This window comes from Lepidochelys olivacea (assembly GCF_965140295.1).
Source record: "Lepidochelys olivacea isolate rLepOli2 genome assembly, chromosome: 4".
Classification (NCBI taxonomy): domain Eukaryota; kingdom Metazoa; phylum Chordata; order Testudines; family Cheloniidae; genus Lepidochelys; species Lepidochelys olivacea.
In genome coordinates, this window is record NC_140414.1 from 124,946,786 (window position 1) to 124,966,766 (window position 19,981).

General features: G+C 42.3%; 1 protein-coding gene across 3 annotated transcripts in view; it reads left to right on the top strand.

The window, feature by feature from the left end:
* The window catches only part of TBC1D14 (TBC1 domain family member 14), a 112,053-nt gene that overhangs the window by 17,379 nt on the left and 74,693 nt on the right, over positions 1-19,981 (top strand). The window contains exons 1-2 of one of the 3 annotated variants that reach the window (XM_084626515.1): positions 7,191-7,229; positions 9,806-9,870. The exons of 1 other annotated variant lie outside the window; for it this stretch is intronic. In XM_084626515.1, coding sequence (XP_084482641.1) covers positions 9,830-9,870 — 41 coding nt within the window. In that variant the 5' untranslated portion in view covers positions 7,191-7,229; positions 9,806-9,829. Of the gene's footprint in view, positions 1-7,068; positions 7,230-9,805; positions 9,871-19,981 lie in introns of those variants that run through there. One more of the 3 variants, XM_084626516.1, reaches the window with a different exon arrangement.

Sequence of the window (19,981 nt, forward strand, 5' to 3'; positions counted from 1 at the left end):
GAATAATGGACTGGGGAACTTGATATCAGGATTGATATTTCATCTTAGGCCTATTCATTTTAAAACCTTTCTTGAGCAAACTAGTGATCTGTATTCTTGTGTTAAGGTCTGGATTACTGCAAGCTGGTTCAAACAAGAATAAAAGGGCAATGCTTTTCCATAGTTGTTCCCTCTCCCAGTGTTTATCACAGAACCAAAAAAAAAACCCTTGAATAACTTAAAATCCTGTTCACTATTTTAAGCAAGTCTTTTTTTTCTTGCAAAGTTGCATTGCAATTATGTATTAATACTTACCTTCGATAAAGATTGCTGAAAGTGGGTGGAAGTTCGTTTGCCATATTAATTATGTGCTTATTGTTAAATTGCTAGACAAAAGTATGACCTTTGTCCTGTGGCCTATTGGCCACTAGATGCTGAAGTGAAACGATCAATTAACTTTCATTCGTGCCCTTCCTATGTAGATTTTAGACAATTGTACTATCTAATTTGAATTGTGTTTTATTTTCCAGCTTCTTACTAAAACTCATTTGAGAGGCTACTTTGAGAGGGGTAGGGAGAAAGGTGCTCCATCTAAATCCTTCTGCTGGCAAGAAACTGTATTTTAATTAGTTACCAGCATAAATAAATTGAACAGGATGGTTGAAATGCCTCTAGTTCCTTGTGGATGTTTTTACTCTTTCTGGTACATGAAATTTGTGCACTCTTTCAGTTATGTTTCTGAGATTCTTAAGTATTTTCTTTCAGGAAAAGTTCAAAAATACTATATGGTGAGTGAGCTGTTTAGTACAATAATTAACATCAGGTCACAGGAAAGAAAAATATACTTTTTTTTTTTTAATGAGAGGGGTATAGTGACAAAAGGCATCACACATGGTCAGGAAGTCAGTGTATATTAGCTGCAAATATATAAAGGGGATGTTGCATCAGAACCACATATAACGGTTGCCAATTTTAGTTGGACATATTCCTGGGGGTTTCTTCACATGACATAATTTTTAATTCCTTGAGACTCCAGGCCAATCCCAGAGGGTTGGTAACCCTACATATAATGCATTTGCAGCATCAGATTTTAATATATTTCCCTCCCACTCCCACAGGTCTCCCTTGTCAGGCTCTTTTTTATTAGTTTGCAATACCTCTAGTCTCAATATATGGAGGTATGTACGCTAGACTCTTCACTTTTTCTAATTATACATTTCCAAATTAGGACTTTAATATTCATTTCTTGGTGATTTCTAAAGATTTGGTTCTTCCACCACGTCCAGTATGCAGACTTTATAGAGGATCATATCTTTGTCTGGAGTGCTGGGAAAACACTGGAATATATAGTTCCTATTTCTTTGTTTAAATTTTGGGGACGGATTAGCTGCTGGTTGTCAGCATCCCCAGCATTTACTATGGCTAGCAAAACCAGCTATGTTGCCTGGGTTTTCAAGTAAAATGTTTAAGGATTTATTCTGGAAGAATCCTAAAGCTAATGAATTTGGATGTGTTTTTAGCATTTTGCTTGTAACTTGTGAGAATCAGACATGTAACTCAGCTTCATTTATTTTTATCTCCAAGGTCAGTTGGTATGACAAAAGTAGCAACGGACTGATTACTTTCAAGGTGTCCTTTATTATCAAACTTCTTAAAGTCCTCTAATGGAAACATTCATGACCTCTAGGCTTCACATATTGTCTTATCGCATTTGTAAAATAGGCTACTCTTTTATATAGTAAGTGCTTTGTGGTAGGAGCAGATACTATTTGTGTAAGAAAAAGGAATCTAATGTCAAACTAAATTTCCTACTTTTATTGTTGCATCCATGTGTCCTTTACTACTCGTCCGTACAATGAACTTAAACTTTGGAGTGTCCTTTATGGGACCATTTATTGAATTTGATAAATCAGTTTTTGAGTGGCAAGTCATGATAATAAACAAAGGATTCTTTCTCAAGTGTAATGTTAAGTGGTCAGGATGTGGAAATGTCTTCTGCTGTGTACCTAATGGAGTTGCTAAATCATTTTCTAGGTTGAAGTTGAGTATGTGCCTGTTGTCAGATCTGGTTGAGCTCCCACTCTTGTGATGGGATCCAAATGCTGAATCATACGTGCTCTTAACTTGCTGGAGCTGTACAGAGTTTTAGGCACTGTCATTGGTTTTGGACCAGTAGGCATGCACACCACGTGTGGACCTTATGTCTGACACCCTGGTTGCAGTGGGGATTTTATACCCTGAAACTAGTGTCTCCTACCCAGCAGCTTTTGAATATTTCCCATTGAATACTACCAAAGGGTGTGAGCCTTCCAGTTTACCTATTTGTGGGCATGCAATAGTGAAAGCAAACAGACATGTGGATGGACTTTTACCCAGGATTCTGAAATGTCACTGCCCTTTGCTTAGGTAGCAAGAGAAATACAAATGTATACAAAACAGTGTACACACCTATATGCGTTACCCTGGCCCTGGGTTCCTCACCACTCTGGAACATTCTCTGGGCTTCTGCAGAGTCCTCTGGCATGTTTGGGATCCTTGTCTTGCATCTTATAGCTTCTTTTCAGAATCGGAGAGCCTTTCTAGATCAGCTAACTCTCTGCTCACGGCTGGCCCACCAATTGAATTCCCTAGCTAGGAAAGCATGCCCATCTCTTCCTCTTTCTTGCCAAAAGCTTCCCATGTCTCCTTGAATCTTCTCTCAAGTTTGTTCCTTAGGTGTCAGCTAACCTATTGTCCCAGGATGCTTCTGTGACATTACCCAGGGTACAATCTGGACTGATGGACACTTGTCTTTTCTCAGACCATTGTAGGATACAAATTTCATTATTTCTTCTATCTTTTAAATACTTAAATTTAGGTAGAATAAGCATTTCCATTAGTTAGAGGTGTGTGTTACCTTTTTGTTTTCCTTTTTTTCTTTTCTGTAGCTCAATGTGAATAGTGCAGAAGGCATTGAACATTTAATGTGCAGAGGAAACTACTAGAGCTCAACACCTATACACAGTGGCTTCGTCTACACTTGCAAGTTTTTTTTGCCAAAAGAAACAGCAGAGGTGCGGCAAAGTCACTTTTTGCGATGAAACTCCTCAGTTGCAGCACGGTAGTAAAACCACCTCCACGAGAGCGATTAAGACTTTTTGCGCAAAGGTTTTATCACCACAGGGCCAGTGTAAACACCTTGCTTGCTCCGTTCTGACAGCTAGGGTGCTGTGCTGCTTTGCTCTGGGACACACAGAGTAAATCATTAACATGGAATGCTCCTGCTGTCTCCCACACTACCAAAGCGCGCGCAGGCAGTGGGGGGTGTGTGTGTGTGTGAGAGAGAGAGAGAGAGAGAGACTTTGTGCTGTGCAGAGCCAGGGAGGAAGGGGCAGGGTTGATGTCAGGGTTTCCCCCTCCCCCTGCCTTAAGACCGGTTGCTTTAGGCAGCTTTCTGAACTTGGGAGATGCTAACACACACTGTCTGTATCTTCCCCATACACACATGCTCCCTGTCTGTGTCTCTCTCACACTCACATGCTTCAGTTGAAAAGTGGCTGGCAATCTAGTAGGATGAATCATGTTGACACTGTACCTGCCCCATGAGGCATTGCAACCCCTTCCCAAAGCTCCCTGCGGCCAGTTGCATGGTGGGATAGCACCACAGTGCACGGCTCTTTGTCATTGCAAGAGCTGCTAGTGTGCATGCATACCGGAGACACAGAGCTAGTGTGGACATGCAACATAGGTTTTAATTAAATCGCTTTAATAAAGGTGGTATAACTTTTGGTGAAAAAACTTGGCTATGTCTACGCTGCCAATGTGAAGTACGCTCTTTCAGTCTGGGGGTGGCGATGTCAAGGAGCTTGCAGCAATTTTTTGTAGCTTGGGTGGTTACCCTGGTTCAGACTGTGGTGGCTAATAGCTTTTTTTTTTTTTTAGTCAACTTAGTTGAGCTATCTGCACAGTTCCTGTCACATGACTGGTATATTTCTGACCATCTATAATTAAAATACCAGCTAATCTCCATCCGACTCCCTTATCAGTAATGTCCACTGTGGACTATTATTGCAGTGTGCAGAAATTATAACAGCAACATTACTTTGACCTTCAAGAGTCCTACTTAATGTCTACCCTGTTCTGCGTTCCCTTAATGGCTCTGATTCTGCAAAACACATTGTGCATGGTGCAAATAGATTAAATAATTGGATATTGAGTGAGAGCTTTCATAATAAATGAACTTTTTTAAACCATTCTTTAATTACCATAGTACTTTATTTTTAGCTCCCTTATATTTTTCAGTTCGATAATGATCAAAATTGAGGTGCAAAAGTACAGTTGGAGTTTTTCTGCCCTAAGTGACATAATAAAGGCTAAGACAAAAATGGTCTGGAGATAAAGTAAAGGGGATGGTTGCATTACAACTCTGCAATAAGAATGCAGTGGATAATTAAAGAGCTGTGTCTGGAATAGGATACTTTTGAGTGCTACTGAATATATCTTGAGATTGGTGGTATAGGAGGTGTAAGAAAAAACATGAATATTTCTTGTATAAAATATTAATCTCTATCTGGATGTTGATTATACAATTTTTTTTCCTGCTTAATATGGATAGAACTTGTTAAATCTTGTAATCTAGGCCGTTATGAAAGAAGTATTGCCTCAACGTCAAGGCCTGTCGTAACTTAGGGCTGGTCTTTGCTACGGGGAGATCAATGCTGCTGCAATCGATGCAGCCAGGGATCTATTTTTAGCAGGACTAGTTATTCACGTAGCTGGAGTAGCATAGAATAGGTCGATTTACCCCTCTCCGCCTCCTCCCCCACAGTGAAGACAAGCCCTAACACTGTAACCTCTCCAGCAGTGATTCTGGAAGGAGGGAAGAGCCTGTTGTGCTGTGTCAAGCATCTCAATTCAAGGCCTATTCACTCAATGGAGTTTGTGTATATGTGTCCTCAGACCCCACTTTCCCTGTTGCCAGTTAGCAGTTTTATAATGAAGGCTGTATAATTATCTATGCTGATTGCTAAAAGAACCTATAGATTGACAGTATACATTTAAAGTCAATTACTTCTACTAGAAAAAGTATTCCTTCCTGCAGGTTTCGTGGTCTCTTGTTAATTTTTTAATCTTGATTAACTGTTGGTTTAGTATGTAAACAGGTATCCTTTTGTCAAGGTTCCTTTCCCACTCTGAACTCCAGGGTACAGATGTGGGGACATGCATGAAAAACCCCTTAAACTTATTTTTACCAGCTTAGGTTAAAACTTCCCCAAGGTACAAACTATTTTACCTTTTGCCCTTGGACTTTATTGCTGCCACCACCAAGCGTCTAACAAATATATAACAGGGAAAGAGCCTGCTTGGAAACGTCTTCTCCCCCCCCCCCCCCCCCCAAATCCTCCCCAAATGCTATACCCCCTTTTCTGGGGAAGGCTTGATAAAAATCCTTACCAATTTGCATAGGTGAACACAGACCCAAACCTTTGGATCTTAAGAACCAATGAAAAAGCAATCAGGTTCTTAAAAGAAGAATTTTAATTGAAGAAAAAGTAGAAGAATCACCTCTGTAAAATCAGGATGGTAAATACCTTATAGGGTAATCCGATTCAAAATATAAAGAATCCCTTTAGGCAAAACCTTAAGTTACAAAAAGACACAAACAGGAATATACATTCCATTCAGCACAACTTATTTTATCAGCCATTTAAACAAAACAGAATCTAACTTATATCTAACTAAATTGCTTATTAGCCCTTAACAGGAGTTCTAACCTCTATACATACACACACACACAAAACCCTTTGTCCCTGCCCCCTCCCTGCCAGCTTTGAAAGTATCTTGTCTCCTCATTGGTCATTTTGGTCAGGTGCCAGCGAGGTTATCTTTAGCTTCTTAACTCTTTACAGGTGAAAGGGTTTTTTCTCTGGCCAGAAGGGATTTAAAAGTGGTTAGCCTTCCCTTTATATTTATGACAGCATTGTAAGAACATAAGAACAGCCATACTGGGTCAGACTGAAGGTCCGTCTAGCCCAGTATCCTGTCTTCCAACAATGGCCAATGCCAGGTGCTTCAGAGCAGGTAATCATCAAGTGATCCATGCCCTTGTGAAGTATATAATACTCAATTTGTGTATACCTAGTCAGATAAGCGTCTCCTGCCTGTCTGAAAATAACATGTTTGTCACCTTCTAGTGACCTGCTTTAACTTGCAGACTGTAGTAATGTAATTTGTAGCATAGGTACGTAACTCTTTCAGTGTTCTCCCTACATATATTTCACAATGTTTACGGTGACCAGTTGGTATGTGTGCGTTTTTGTTTTTTTTCTTTTACTGGCTCTCAATTTCAACTTGATATTTCGCCCTCTAGTGAAGTATTATGCATATAACTGACCCAGGGGATCCCTGTAAAACACATTGCAGCCTCTGTGACCTCTGCCAGTTGGCATTAGGAGGTTCGTGGGTCACAGCATGATTTCCATATTGGTGACCTTTCCAAAAGCAGCCAAAGCACAATCCCTCCCTTAGGTGCTGGAACTGCAGGTGTTTGGGGTGCTGCCACACCCTCTGTCTGAAGTGGTTTCCATTACATACAGGGCTTACAGTTTGGTTCAGTGGCTTTCAGCACCCCCACCGTACAAATTGTTCCAGGACCCTGATCCCTCCTAGCCCATGACCAATTCCTGTTTTAATGTTTAATGGTTTTGAGGACCGTGTCACTGGTAAGAGAGTACAACTTGATGAAAGGCATGTGGAAGTTTGAAAGCAGGGGGTTAACAAGTATCACTCTCTGTTTATAATCTATATGACTAAATCTCAAATATGCTGTGATTAAAACATCCTATGTACACCTTTGATTTAGCTGCCAAATTAGCAAATTTCTTTTTTAAGATTTTATTTCTAAGAGTTACAACTATGGATACAATACTGTACACATGGCCAGAAGGGAGACTGTAATTTGAGTTTGTATACAGCAGATTTCAAAAGGTGTCTACCTACCTGACTTTCTGCTTTTCCCCACCCTCTGATGAATACACAGTGTGGGAGTCCTTCCTTTTTCCTGTTGACACAGTGACAATTACTGAGAGGTAGAGTTCCTTGACTCTGACGGCATTCTGTGAAGGTGTAGAACATTAAATCTTTAGCTGTGTGGATTTGACTGTGAAAAGATTCAGACACATTTAGAGGACCCTTGCAACTGATTTTCAAATCTGGATTAAATTAGCAACAGAAACTATGGCAGCACCTTCTGTACTCCTCTTAATGGACAGGTTTGTATACAAGATTTTTTTGTTTTCTTTTTTAATTAGAAAGATACTATTTGCTTAAGGTAGCAGTTCAACTTCAACTTCAGTAATATATTTTTTAATGATTTTTAAACTCTGTAAATAAGACATCAGAGTGTGAAAATACCTGAATGGACAATACAAAGCTAATGGAATGGCTATATAACCTATCCAACTAAGAGTGGCAGCTGAAGTTTTCTTCTGGGGATTCCCTGGCTTTTTGGGAAGGTTGAAAGCAGCAGACAATACTCTTCTGTATGTGGTATGAGTTTAAAAAAAACATGTGAACTTGGAAAAGCTTAGAGAGTGCCAGTGGAATTTATTTATTAGGTATTCTTGGTATTGAATGATACTAGAAGACTTCCAGATAGCTGTGGGAGGGCACAATACTGCATGTGTCTTGGTATTGCCAGGTGTATGAAAAACATTTTTCAGTGTGCACTATAAAATCTTAATGAATGCTGAATGTTCTTAAATTTTATCACAAAAACAACAATTTTCTTAACCAAACTGAGGTTAGCTATAAGTACATTATTCCTGATGAATTGCATTCACTTTGAACATAGTGAAGACGCTAAAGGTATCTAATGTAACTGTCCTTTACTACCATGTCCCTCCCTCCTCTTTTCTCCATAATGTATTGATAAATCTAAATTGAACACTGCTTTTGGAAAGCACTAGCAGCTAAACCAGTTGTACACAAGTAAAAGATTAGTCATCTTAAAAGCTCACTCTTGAGTGAGAACTTACATTCTCTCCAGGTTGAGAATTTTTCTTCTCACAAATTAATTGAAAATACTTCTGCAATAACAAGGCAAAACACGTTTTATGTGCCACACTTCATTTTACAGGGGACTTTGCAGAAAGACTCATTTTCCATTTTCAGTGTGATGTCATCTTTGTCCGTACTCTTTTAAACTTTTTTAATAACTTGCTGCTGCAGTTTAGTGTTATGTTTCACATTTTTAGTAGGGGTGCAAATTAAACCCATGACACACTAATTTCTCTATACTAATGATACAATGGACATGATGCATCATGTCAGGTATTGCTGTTAAACTCCATACTGTGAATCAACCTGACATACTGTAAAGGCTATTAAGGAGACATTGGAGTAGAAGGAGATGACACCATGGCATATGAATTTTCTGATGCCTCAACCCTTTTTTTAAACATAAGGTATCAAATCAATTTCTTGTGACTTAAAACTACTGTGAAATTTGAGGTTAGAAAACTTGATTTTTAAAATAAGTCTAGGTTCTGCCCCCTTCCCACCAAAAGTGTGTGAGTGAGAGAGAGACTGTAAAATCATAGTACAGTTATTTTTGTTTAATCTGTAACTCTTTACCAGCCATGGCTGACCCTTTCACTGATTTATCCTTTGGGCTGAAACTTTTCATGCATGAACTTGGCTCAGAAGTGAGGCTGCTCAATTTAGCTTTCTAAAAATGCCTCAGAGTTGCTCAAATCCGGAAAGTCTGTTTCTCTCTAACAATTAATGTTTGGGGGCTTTTTGCTCTGGTAACTCAAATTTAAAGCAAAGCTTTTGATTATGAATTACTGAGTTGTACAACAGAAGAAGACGTAATGATTCCTTCTTCAGAGACTTGCAGCACTCCGCCTGCGCTAGGAGAGTCGAATGGAGACTTTTAGTTTTTACAGCAGTATAGTGTCGGGCATAGTTCAAGTGATTGGATCTAGCACTGGAAATGGGAGAAAATCACATTCCCTAATCATGTTGGATCCTTGGACTCTGCAGGATTTGGGAACAATAGTAAAATAGTTTGGTCTTGTCCATATAGCAAGGACAGAACAGTATTTTAAGTGCTGGGACCTAGTGTTGCAACCAAATGCCACGTTGCAGCAATTTTTCTAGCGTAGGTGGTACTAGAATTAAACCTGACACAAAGCTTGATGATTAGACGATAGTTCCAGATGAAAAGTATTGCAACATTTTTTTTTTTTGCAGATTTTTCTTTTACACTTTTCTCTTGCTGTGTAGTTAGGACTTAAGTGTGGTTAAACCATGTCACAGCCTTGGATAGACCAAGGCTTTAGGATACTACAGGATCACAGTTACAGGAAGGTTAGGTTGTGACTAATATTACAAAATTATCTAATTTCGGCCAGTCTGTGCTGGCTTAGGAATCTGGTGCTTTTTTTTTTTTTTTGGAGACTGACATTTTGTGTTCCGGAATGTACACTTTCATTGTGAGGAAAAGTCACTTGCCCTTTGTGGCTGTGAAGCCCTAGACATACGTGAACAGAGGATAAACCAATGCCATGTTGTCTGCGGACATCTAGAAACAATAGCTCTGAGCAAAGTTTAACTGCCTTTGTTCGTTGCAATGCCTGTTGACTCTGAATCTTAATGACCTAAATGTCAACAATTATTTTAGTGCTGATTAAATGAGTGATGGTCTTATGAAGGGCTATACAGCCTGCTGCATGTGGAGTCTTGTTTTGGAATCTCAACATAGAACTTAAAATGGGAGGGCTTAGAATGTGGGAGAAGTTTGATAAAATACTATTTTTTTTAATCTCCCCCCATTCTACCCAAGACAAGATGGAGCCATGTCTTCACTATGTCAAATGACAGCCGCATTGAACTGAAGAAGAGCTCTGGGTAAGCTTCTCTTTCCAACAGAAGTTGGTCCAATAAGATATTACCTTGTCTATTTTGTGTCTCGAACTGCATTGTAGTCAGAGGAGTGGGTGCACTGGGAGTAGGGGGCACCCAACAAGATTTGGAGGCCAACAAGGTACCAGTATTTGGATGTGACAGAAACTGCAAAGACAACCAGCACCTTAAATTAAGCAAATTGCTTGGATTTATCTGTTTTTTTTTTTTAGCTTCCTTTCCAGTTAACTAACTGAGCATGGGTCCTTGACATAGCACAGGCAGAGGAAGATATGACCACTGCCCCAAGACTTTACAGTGGAAGTCATACAGACAAAATTTCAATTAACCGATTCAGTTAGGTTTGAAACGGGTAGCCGCATTAGTCTGTATCAGCAAAAACAACGAGCAAGTCCTTGTGGCACCTTAGAGTTGGGCGTAAACTTTTGTGGGCTATAACCCACTTCATCAGATGCATGGAGTAAAAAATACAGTAAGCAGGTATAAATATACAGCACATGAAAAGATGGGAGTTGCCTTACCAAGTGGGGGTCCGTGCTAATGAGGCCAGTTCAGTTAGGGTGGATGTGGCCCATTCACAACAATTTACACAATGGACCTTATATTAGTGTTTAGTTGCAGTTAGCTGACAAAGTGCTGAATAATGATTTCTTTGCCTGTGGCTAGTACTAAATCATTTTCAGGTCTTAGCTATGTGCCCCATGCTGGCCCTGTGTTTAGACATGGTTAAATTTCATAGTGTGGACCAGAGCTGGCTTTTTTCTCCAAAAACATGGTGGTCATAATAACAATACCCAGTTCTCATATACCACTTTTTATCCGTACACTTCAAAGTGCTTTACAAGGGAGTTCAGTATATTATCCCAGTTTACAGATCGGGAAACTGAGGCACAGGGAGGGAAGTGACTTGCCCACAGTTACCCAGCAAACCCTGGAATAGAACCCAGGTCTCCTGATTCTCAGTCCAGTACCGTGTCCACTGGGCCAGGCAGACCTCACTGTGAGAGTTGAAGAATATAGTTTTTGGACATAAATTGTACCTTAATTTGTATTGCACAATTATATATATGAACTACAGTGATAAGTTAATGAGAAATGCCTGGGTAGAATTGTTCCTTACACTTGAAGGATCTCATGAGACATAAGCAATCAGTGTGTAACAAACTGTGTTGCAAAAGATGGTTCAGTCTATGAAATAGAATAGCAAATGCTGCAGGATAAATAAATAAAATCCGCAACAAAAACAAACCTGAAAGAGAACTATCCTCTTACTTCTAGACTTGAAAATCACAATAACATGGAAACTAGATTTCCTGTTTCTTATACCTTGTAATTCCTTTTTGCCTTCTTCTGTGTATACTTAAAGGAAAATGCTGCTACTGTACGTAGCTCCCTTTAGTAGTAATGTTAGTTTATTTTTGGTGGTGGACTAGCGGTGAGTTGTGAAAGACTCTATTAATACTTTTGTGTAAATTGAAATAGGAAGAACATGTGATTGCTAGGTTGGATTCAAGAGAAATGTGTGGAATTGGCCTTTCTGTGTACACTTCAATTCTTTGTGCAAATACCTAGCAGAGAATAGAACTAATACTTTATTTGTACATTTATTGTCCTAGCTTATCTTTTTGCTCTCAGCATAAGACTAGATTGTAGTTCTGCATCTCACTAGGAAGGAGAAATAGCATAGCAAGTACTAGTACCCTCCAGTGGGGGGTGAGAGGGGAAGGGGGGTGGGAATCACATGACTACCATCTTTGTCAAAAGGATTCCACGGCCCTGGAAGCATTTCATTTGCAAAGTAGTGAATTTGAGCTTGGACATACTTAGGATGGAATGTACCTCAACTCAGAGGTACACTCACCTCTAGGCTTCATAGCATATTAGATTCTTGTCATTTGTGGAGGTGGCCAGAAAGGATGCCAGTCAGTGTCAATTATGGTTGCTTTTTGTAATATACTTGTCCAATGACAAACGGGCGGACCGTACAAAGGTCTGTTCATCCAGGTCGTCCAGTCTGCCTTCTTGAAGCAATGCAGCTTTGTTTCCTACAATACCTATTCTAGTGTTCATTCTAGTCTAGTTCTACAAGTAACGAGTGATATGATGTTTTGGGGGAATATGCAAGACTTTCACAACCGAATACAACTTGATATCAGGAACACTTCATGATGTGAATAGCCTAAATGTTTTATTAGCTTCAATTTACATACTCTTATACCTCTTGTTTGCTATTTTAAATTCTTCTAATTCCACAGCGTTTATACCTTTTAGATATTTGTAGACTGTCCCGAGTTTTCTCTTAACCATGCTATATATTCAGCTCTTTTTGGTCTTCCTGTGTATGTCATGAGCTCATTGATATCTAAGACTTTTTTTGTTTTGGAATTGGCTGAGGGAATGAAGATAGTTTGTGGTTAAAAATCCTAGCCCAGGGCCAGATTTACATCTTGGGCATTTCCAGGCACAGGGACTCAGAGCCTCCCCTGCCACCTGCAGCGGCCAGGAGCTGTGGCCACTTGTGGTGGCTCAGAGCCCCCCACCCCGCTTGCAGCACTGGTACCCTGCCACTTTTAACTTTTAGGTGCCTCCCTGCCCACAGAGCCCCACTGCGCAGCACCCCAACACACACAGACCTCTCCCACTGCCCAGAGCGCCCCCCTCCCCCCGCCACACACCCCTTCAGAGACCCACTCTCCCAAGCCCTGCCCCACAGCTGCACTCCCTGACGGGAGGTGACTCTGTCAAACAGGCTGAGTGAGGAGTGCTCCAGCAGGGCTGCTTGGGGCTATCTCCCCCCTCTGCTGGCCCTGGCCCAGCCCCTGCCAGGACCCAGGAGCGGCAACATTTGAATTTTTAGGCACCCCTAAAATATCCACACCCATAGGTACTGTGCCTAATGAAAACTCCGCCCTGCCCATGGCTCCAGATCTGATGATGACTATAAAGAAAATCTTTGCTCTTCCGAAAGTTTTGGCTATGCTTGATCAGAGTGTACAGAGTGTTTCCTACGGTAGCAGGTTAGGTTTGCCGTTGTATTATCATCACACCATTCTTCCCTAGAATCATAGAAGATTAGAGTTGAAAGAGACCTCAGGAGGTCATCTAGTTCAACTCCCTGCTCAAAGCAGGACCAACCGCAACTAAATCATCCCAGCCAGGGCTTTGTCAAGCCAGGCCGTAAAAACCTCTAAGGATGGAAATTCCACCACCTCCCTAGGTAACCCATTCCAGTGCTTCACCACCCTGCTAGTGAAATAGTTTTTTCCTAATATCCACACTGCCTATTTCTGGATCTCCCCCACTGCAACTTGAGACCATTGCTCCTTGTGCTGTCATCTGCTACCACTGAGAACAGTCGAGCTCCATCCTCTTTGAAACCCCCCTTCAGGTAGTTGAAGGCTGCTGTCAAATCCTCCCTCACTCTTCTCTTCTGCAGACTAAATAATCCCAGTTCCCTCAGCCTCTCCTCATAAGTCATGTGCCCCAGTACCCTAATAATTTTCGTTACCCTCTGCTGGATTATCTCCAGTTTGTTCACGTCCTTTCTGTAGCAGGGGCCCCAAAACTGGATGCAATACTCCAGGTGTGGCCTCACCAGTGCCGAGTGGAGGGGAATAATTGCTTCCTTCAATCTGCTGACAATGCTTCTACTAATGCAGCCCAATATGCCATTAGCCTTCTTGGCAACAAGGGCACACTGACTTGTATCCAGCTTCTCGTCCATTGTAAACCCCAGGTCCTTTTCTGCAGAACTGCCGCTTAGCCAGTCAGTCCCCAGCCTGTAACAGTGCATGGGATTCTTCTGTCCAAAGTGCAGGACTCTGCACTTGTCCTTGTTGAATCTCCTCAGATTTCTTTTGGCCCAATCCTCCAATTTGTCTAGGTCACTCTGGACCCTGTTCAGACTCTCCAGCATATCTCCGTCTCCCGCCAGCTTAGTGTCCTCTGCAAACTTGCTGAGGGTGTAATCCATTCAGTCATCCATATAGTTAATGAAGATGTTGAACAAAACCGACCCCTTGGGCACTCTCCGCTTGATACCGGCTGCCAACTAGACATTGAGCCAGGTGATATTTCTGTAAATAATAGGAGTGACAAAGGTATGGATGATTGATATCTGAACATTGATAGAGATGGTAATATCTGAACACTTAAAAGGGAGGGTTGATCATTTGAGAGATGATGAGACTAAGCCCCATTGATGATGATACAGTTACCAATGTTGCTGTTTTACTGTCAGGTGCAATACAACCTGCCGCCTTGGTGATGACTTCACAATTAGGTGAGGTTTGAGGGATCTGAGCTAGGTTGGCAGACCTGATTGTGGATGAATGGGCGTGTAGACAGGGTGGGGAAATGGGGGGAGGGTGAATTGGGGATTAACACTTTCTCCCCTCCAACCACTTACTGTAAAATGTCTTTACGGTCTGAAAGTAAACAGGTAGTGGAAGATGAGAGTGGACACTAGGTTTCTCCCTTTTCCTAGTCAGTTTCCATAATCTCTCACCAAAACATTCCCCTTTCCCTCATTGTCTTCATATTTTCAATATGGAAAAACTGGCCAGCTTGTGCGTGTAGGAGGTGGGGCCACATCTCCTACTTTGAACACCAACTGCTTCTGACTAGTAGTGATTTCCATACTCCTTAATTAACTTCTTGATCTTATCTGTATCTTAATCTGATAACCAAAGAGGACCTTCAAGTTAACTATACTCCTGAGGGTATTGAGGCATGTAATCCATTCTTGTAAATAAGATTTTTGTGTTTGAGGTAGGTGTTCCTAAACCAGTAAAAATAGCTCAATTACAATACATACCCACACACATTGTGATGACATTAATTTGGGGGAAGGCACAAATGAAGGCCTAATAATCAGTTCTGGAATATGTGGTTCAGTGTTGCCTGTAATGGGTGCATATGTGCTCAGCAGAAACAAGGCATTGGGATAGTTTGCCAGTTTTTGATGGCAGGTTAATATAAAACATTGTAAACTACTAAGAACTGTTTACTTAGCTGTGAACATGTACTGGTCTAAATTGTATAGCCTTTGCTAAAGGAATAGTTTGTGATATGTAATAGTACATGTCATAAATGTAAAGGGAAGGCTAACCACCTTTAAATCCCTCCTGGCCAGAGGAAAAAACCCTTTCATCTGTAAAGGGTTAAGATGCTAAAGATAACCCTGCTGGCACCTGACCAAGATGACCAATGAGGAGACAAGATACTTTCAAAGCTGGTTTTACAGAGGTGATTCTTTTACTTTTTCTTCAATTAAAATTCTTATTTTAAGAACCTGATGGCTTTTTCATTGTTCTTAAGATCCAAGGGTTTGGGTCTGTGTTCACCTATGCAAATTGGTGAGGATTTTTATCAAGCCTCCCCAGGAAAGGGGGTGTAAGGTTTGTGAGGATTCTGGGGGAGAGAGACATTTCCAAGCAGGCTCTTTCCCTGTTATATGTTTGTTAGACGTTTTGTGGTGGCAGCAATAAAGTCCAAGGGAAAAAGTAAAATAGTCTGTACCTTGGGGAAGTTTTAACCTAAGCTGGTAAAAATAAGCTTTTCATGCAGGTCCCCCCATCTATACCCTAGAGTTCAGAGTGGGGAAGGAACCTTGACATGGTGGCAGAGCAGTGGGATTAACTTGAAATCATTTTGAGATCAATTTGAGATTTTTTTTGAACCAGAAGCACAGATTTTTTTTTTTTTCCCAAAGGAAATTTTTTTTTTCCTTTGGGCTGCTGGAAAGCAGGTTTTAAGCTGAAAGCAGTTAGGTTTTTTTGTCTCTGCTTGGGGGCCAGAGCAGAAACAAAAGGTAATTATCTTTTGTGAGCTGGAGTTTTCTCTACCTGAAGGCAGGGTAGTTAACCTCCTGCAGGGAAATCCACAAGTCTTCACAGACCTGAAGTTGTTTTTTTACCTAAGAGTATCTAGAGGGGTTTTCTGTCTATTTGCCTGGAGACAAAGGTGTTAGGGTTTTTTTTTATTTTTTTAAAGGATTTTTCTGTAGGCTGACAGTCGCTATCAGAGAACATAGGTATCCAGTTACAGCACAACCTATATATAATATATTTTTGACAAACCAAGTTTTTTTTATTTCTAACTCTCGGGTGTAAAGTTAGTTTTTAACTAAGACAAACATGACAGAAACCAAGGAAACAGCCCAAGAGGCTGCCCACAGGAGAGCTATGGAGGCAAGGGAAAAAGAAAGGAAGCATGCTGAGGCGGAGAAGGAAAAAGAGAGGAAGCGTGCACTGGAGATGGAGAAGGCAAAGGCTGAGTGGAATCTACTGGATAACCCTAACCATCCTTCCCCAACAATCCACAAATGGGAGCGACTATGTCCACAGTATGATGAATCCAGTGATATTGCTGAATATTTTCTCACCTTTGAGAGACTGTGCACTCTCCATAAAATTCCTGAAGCTCACAAGATGACCACATTGGTCACAAAATTAACTGGAAGAGCTCTGGACATACTCAATAAGATGCCTATTGATGAGGCTTCTGGCTATAATAAATTCAAAGATTTGGTTTTAAAGCAATTTCAAATTACATCTGAAACGTACAGAGTAAAATTCTGAGCCCTTAAGACTAAGGGTCTTAAGTAATGGACTAAGTAATGTGGTTCATCTAAACCAGATGAAGAAGGTTAGATATTCCAAGGAAGGGGTGTCACTAGCTTTGACAGAATGTGTGATTTGATAGCTCAGGAGCAATTTCTGAATATGTCCAAGGAGGAAATAAAACAGTGTTTATGGGATAAAGAAATGGACTTGGCAGAAAGTCTCGATTCTTGTGCTGATCGATACGAGTAGTCCCAGACTGCCAGAGAGGCGGGGCAAGCCGGAACAAAACGGGTGGAGGGAGGAGAGAGGAACAACCCTGGTCGCAGTTGGAGCACATACTAGAAGGGACACCCTCAGACCACACCCTACTACTGGGGGCAGCCCAAGGCCCCAACTACACACCAAGAAGTACTCCAAACACCTTATCTTCCTGCCACACCATTCTCCAGCAACCCACCTCGCCCCAGTGACTCATCAGCTGGACGATGTTTTAAATATAACAAGCTGGGGCATGTAAAGGCCAACTGCTCCAAGAACCCCAACAGATTTCAGTTCATTGCCTCTGTATCACATTGGAGGTCCTCAGGCCCAGATACCTCCCAGATACCCTCGGAGCGGAGGGAAACTGAGTGTGGGCAGGAAGAAGGTCACCGCATGGAGGGACACCAGAGCACACGGTCGGCTATCCATGCTTCCTTAGTGGACCCCAATTTAATAGACCCCGAGATCCAAGTGACAATTCAACCCTTCAAGTCCAACTCTTTCAGTTTGCCTACAGCCAAGTTGCCTGTCCAGTACGGGCTGGTCAGGAATGTGGACTTTTGCAGTCTATGATGATTATCCCATCCCCATGCTGTTGGGGAACGACTTGGCCAATCATGTGAAGCTAGCCAAGCGGGTGGGAATGGTTACCCGCAGCCAGGCTAAGCAAGCCGTCCCACCTAGCTCTGTTCTGGAAACTTCTACCAGGATCCGGTCAGAGGTGACGGACCCGGACCCCATGCCAACATCTACAACAGTAGTGGAGCCAGTCCCAGAGACCCAGACAGAGCCAGTCCCGGAACCGGCAGCAGCCAATAACCCTACACAAGAGGCTCAGCCGGATCCTGAACCCCAACATAATGCACCTACAGAGAGCTGTTCACAGTCAACGGAAACAGCCCCATCCCCTACATCGCTTCCAAAGGGACGACGCCTAGGTCCACAATCCAATGCGGAACTGATGTCTCTAGCATCAAGGGAACAGTTCCAGACTGAACAGGAAGCAGATGAAAGCCTCCAGAGAGCTTGGACAATGGCTGGAGCAACCCACTGCCTCTCAGTTCTTCTAATTGATCCCAGTTTGTTGTAGAAAGAGGACTTTTATACAAGAAAACTCTTTCTGGTGGACACTAGGAAGACTGGCATCCTCAGAGACAGTTGGTAGTTCCAACTAAGTACCGGGTCAAGCTCTTGATCTTGGCCCATGATCACCCTAGTGGCCATGCTGGGGTGAACAGGACCAAAGACCATATGGGGGGGGGTCATTCCACTGGGAGGGAATGGGCAAGGATGTTTCTACCTATGTCCGGTCTTGTGAGGTATGCCAAAGAGTGGGAAAACCCCAAGACCAGGTCAAGCCTCTCTCCAGCCACTCCCCATCATGGAAGTTCCATTTCAGCAAGTAGCTGTGGATATTCTGGGTCCTTTTCCGAAAAAGTCACCCAGAGGAAAGCAGTACATACTGACTTTCATGGATTTTGCCACCCGATGGCCGGAAGCAGTAGCTCTAAGCAACACCAGGGCTAAAAGTGTGTGCCAGGCACTAGCAGACATTTTTGTCAGGGTAGGTTGGCCCTCCGACATCCTCACAGATGCAGGGACTAATTTCCTGGCAGGAACTATGGAAAGCCTTTGGGAAGCTCATGGGGTGAATCACTTGGTTGCCACTCCTTACCACCATCAAACAAATGGCCTGGTGGAGAAATTTAATGGGACTTTGGGGGCCATGATACGTAAATTCGTAAATGAGCACTCCAATGATTGGGACCTAGTGTTGCAGCAGTTGCTCTTTGCCTACAGAGCTGTACCACATCCCAGTTTAGGGTTTTCCCCATTTGAACTTGTATGTGATCATGAGGTTAAGGGGCCATTACAGTTGGTGAAGCAGCAACGGGAGGGGTTTACACCTTTTCCAGGAACTAACATTCTGGACTTTGTAACCAACCTACAAAACACCCTCCAAACCTCTTTAGCCCTTGCTAAAGAAAACCTAAAGGATGCTCAAAAAGAGCAAAAAGCCTGGTATGATAAACATGCCAGAGAGCGTTCCTTCAAAGTAGGGGACCAGGTCATGGTCTTAAAGACACTCCTCCAGGCCCATAAAATGGAAGTTTTATGGGAAGGGCCATTCACGGTCCAGGAGCTCCTGGGAGCTGTGTTAATTATCTCATAGCATTCCCCACCTCCAACCGAAAGCCTAAGGTGTACCATATTAATTCTCTAAAGCCCTTTTATTCCAGAGAATTAAAGGTTGTCAGTTTACAGCCCAGGGAGGAGATGATGCTGAGTGGCATGAAGGTGTCTCCTACGAAGGGAAAAGTGCTGGTGACATTGAAGAGGTGAACCTTTCCATGACCCTTGGGCTTGTGCAGCAACAACGGATCAAGGAACTGTGCGCTAGCTACGCGCCGATGTTCTCAGCCACCCCAGGACTGACTGAACGGGCATACCACTCCATTGACACCAGTAATGCTCACCCAATTAAAGTCCAACCTTACCAGCAGTCTCCTCAAGCTAAAACTGCTATAGAACGGGAGATCCAGGATATGCTACAGATGCGGGTAATCCGCCCCCTGGCAGTGCATGGGCATCTCCAGTGGTTCTAGTTCCCAAATCAGATGGGGAGATACGATTTTGCATGGACTACCGTAAGCTAAATGCTGTAACTCGCCCAGACAACTATCCAATGCCACACACAGATGAACAATTAGAGAAACTGGGACGGGCCCAGTTCATCTCTACCTTGGACTTAACCAAGGGGCACTGGCAGGTACCGCTAAATGAATCCGCCAAGGAAAGGTCAGCCTTCACCACACATGTTGGGCTGTATGTATTTAATGTACTCCCTTTCGGGCTGCAGAATGCACCCGCCACCTTCCAAAGACTTGTAGATGGTCTCCTAGCGGGATTAGGAGAATATGCAGTCGCCTACCTTGACGATGTGGCCATATTTTTGGATTCCTGGGCAGACCACCTGGAACATCTACAAAAAGTCCTTGAGCGCATAAGGGAGGCAGGACTAACTGTTAAGGCTAAGAAGTGTCAAATAGGCCTAAACAGAGTGACTTACCTTGGACACCAGGTGCGTCAAGGAACTATCAACTCCCTACAGGCCAAAGTGGATGCTATCCAAAAGTGGCCTGTCCCAAGTCAAGCAAACAGGTCCAATCCTTCTTAGGCTTGGCTGGATATTACAGGCAATTTGTACCACAATACAGCCAAATCACCGCCCCGCTGACAGACCTAACCAAAAAGAAACCGCCAAATGC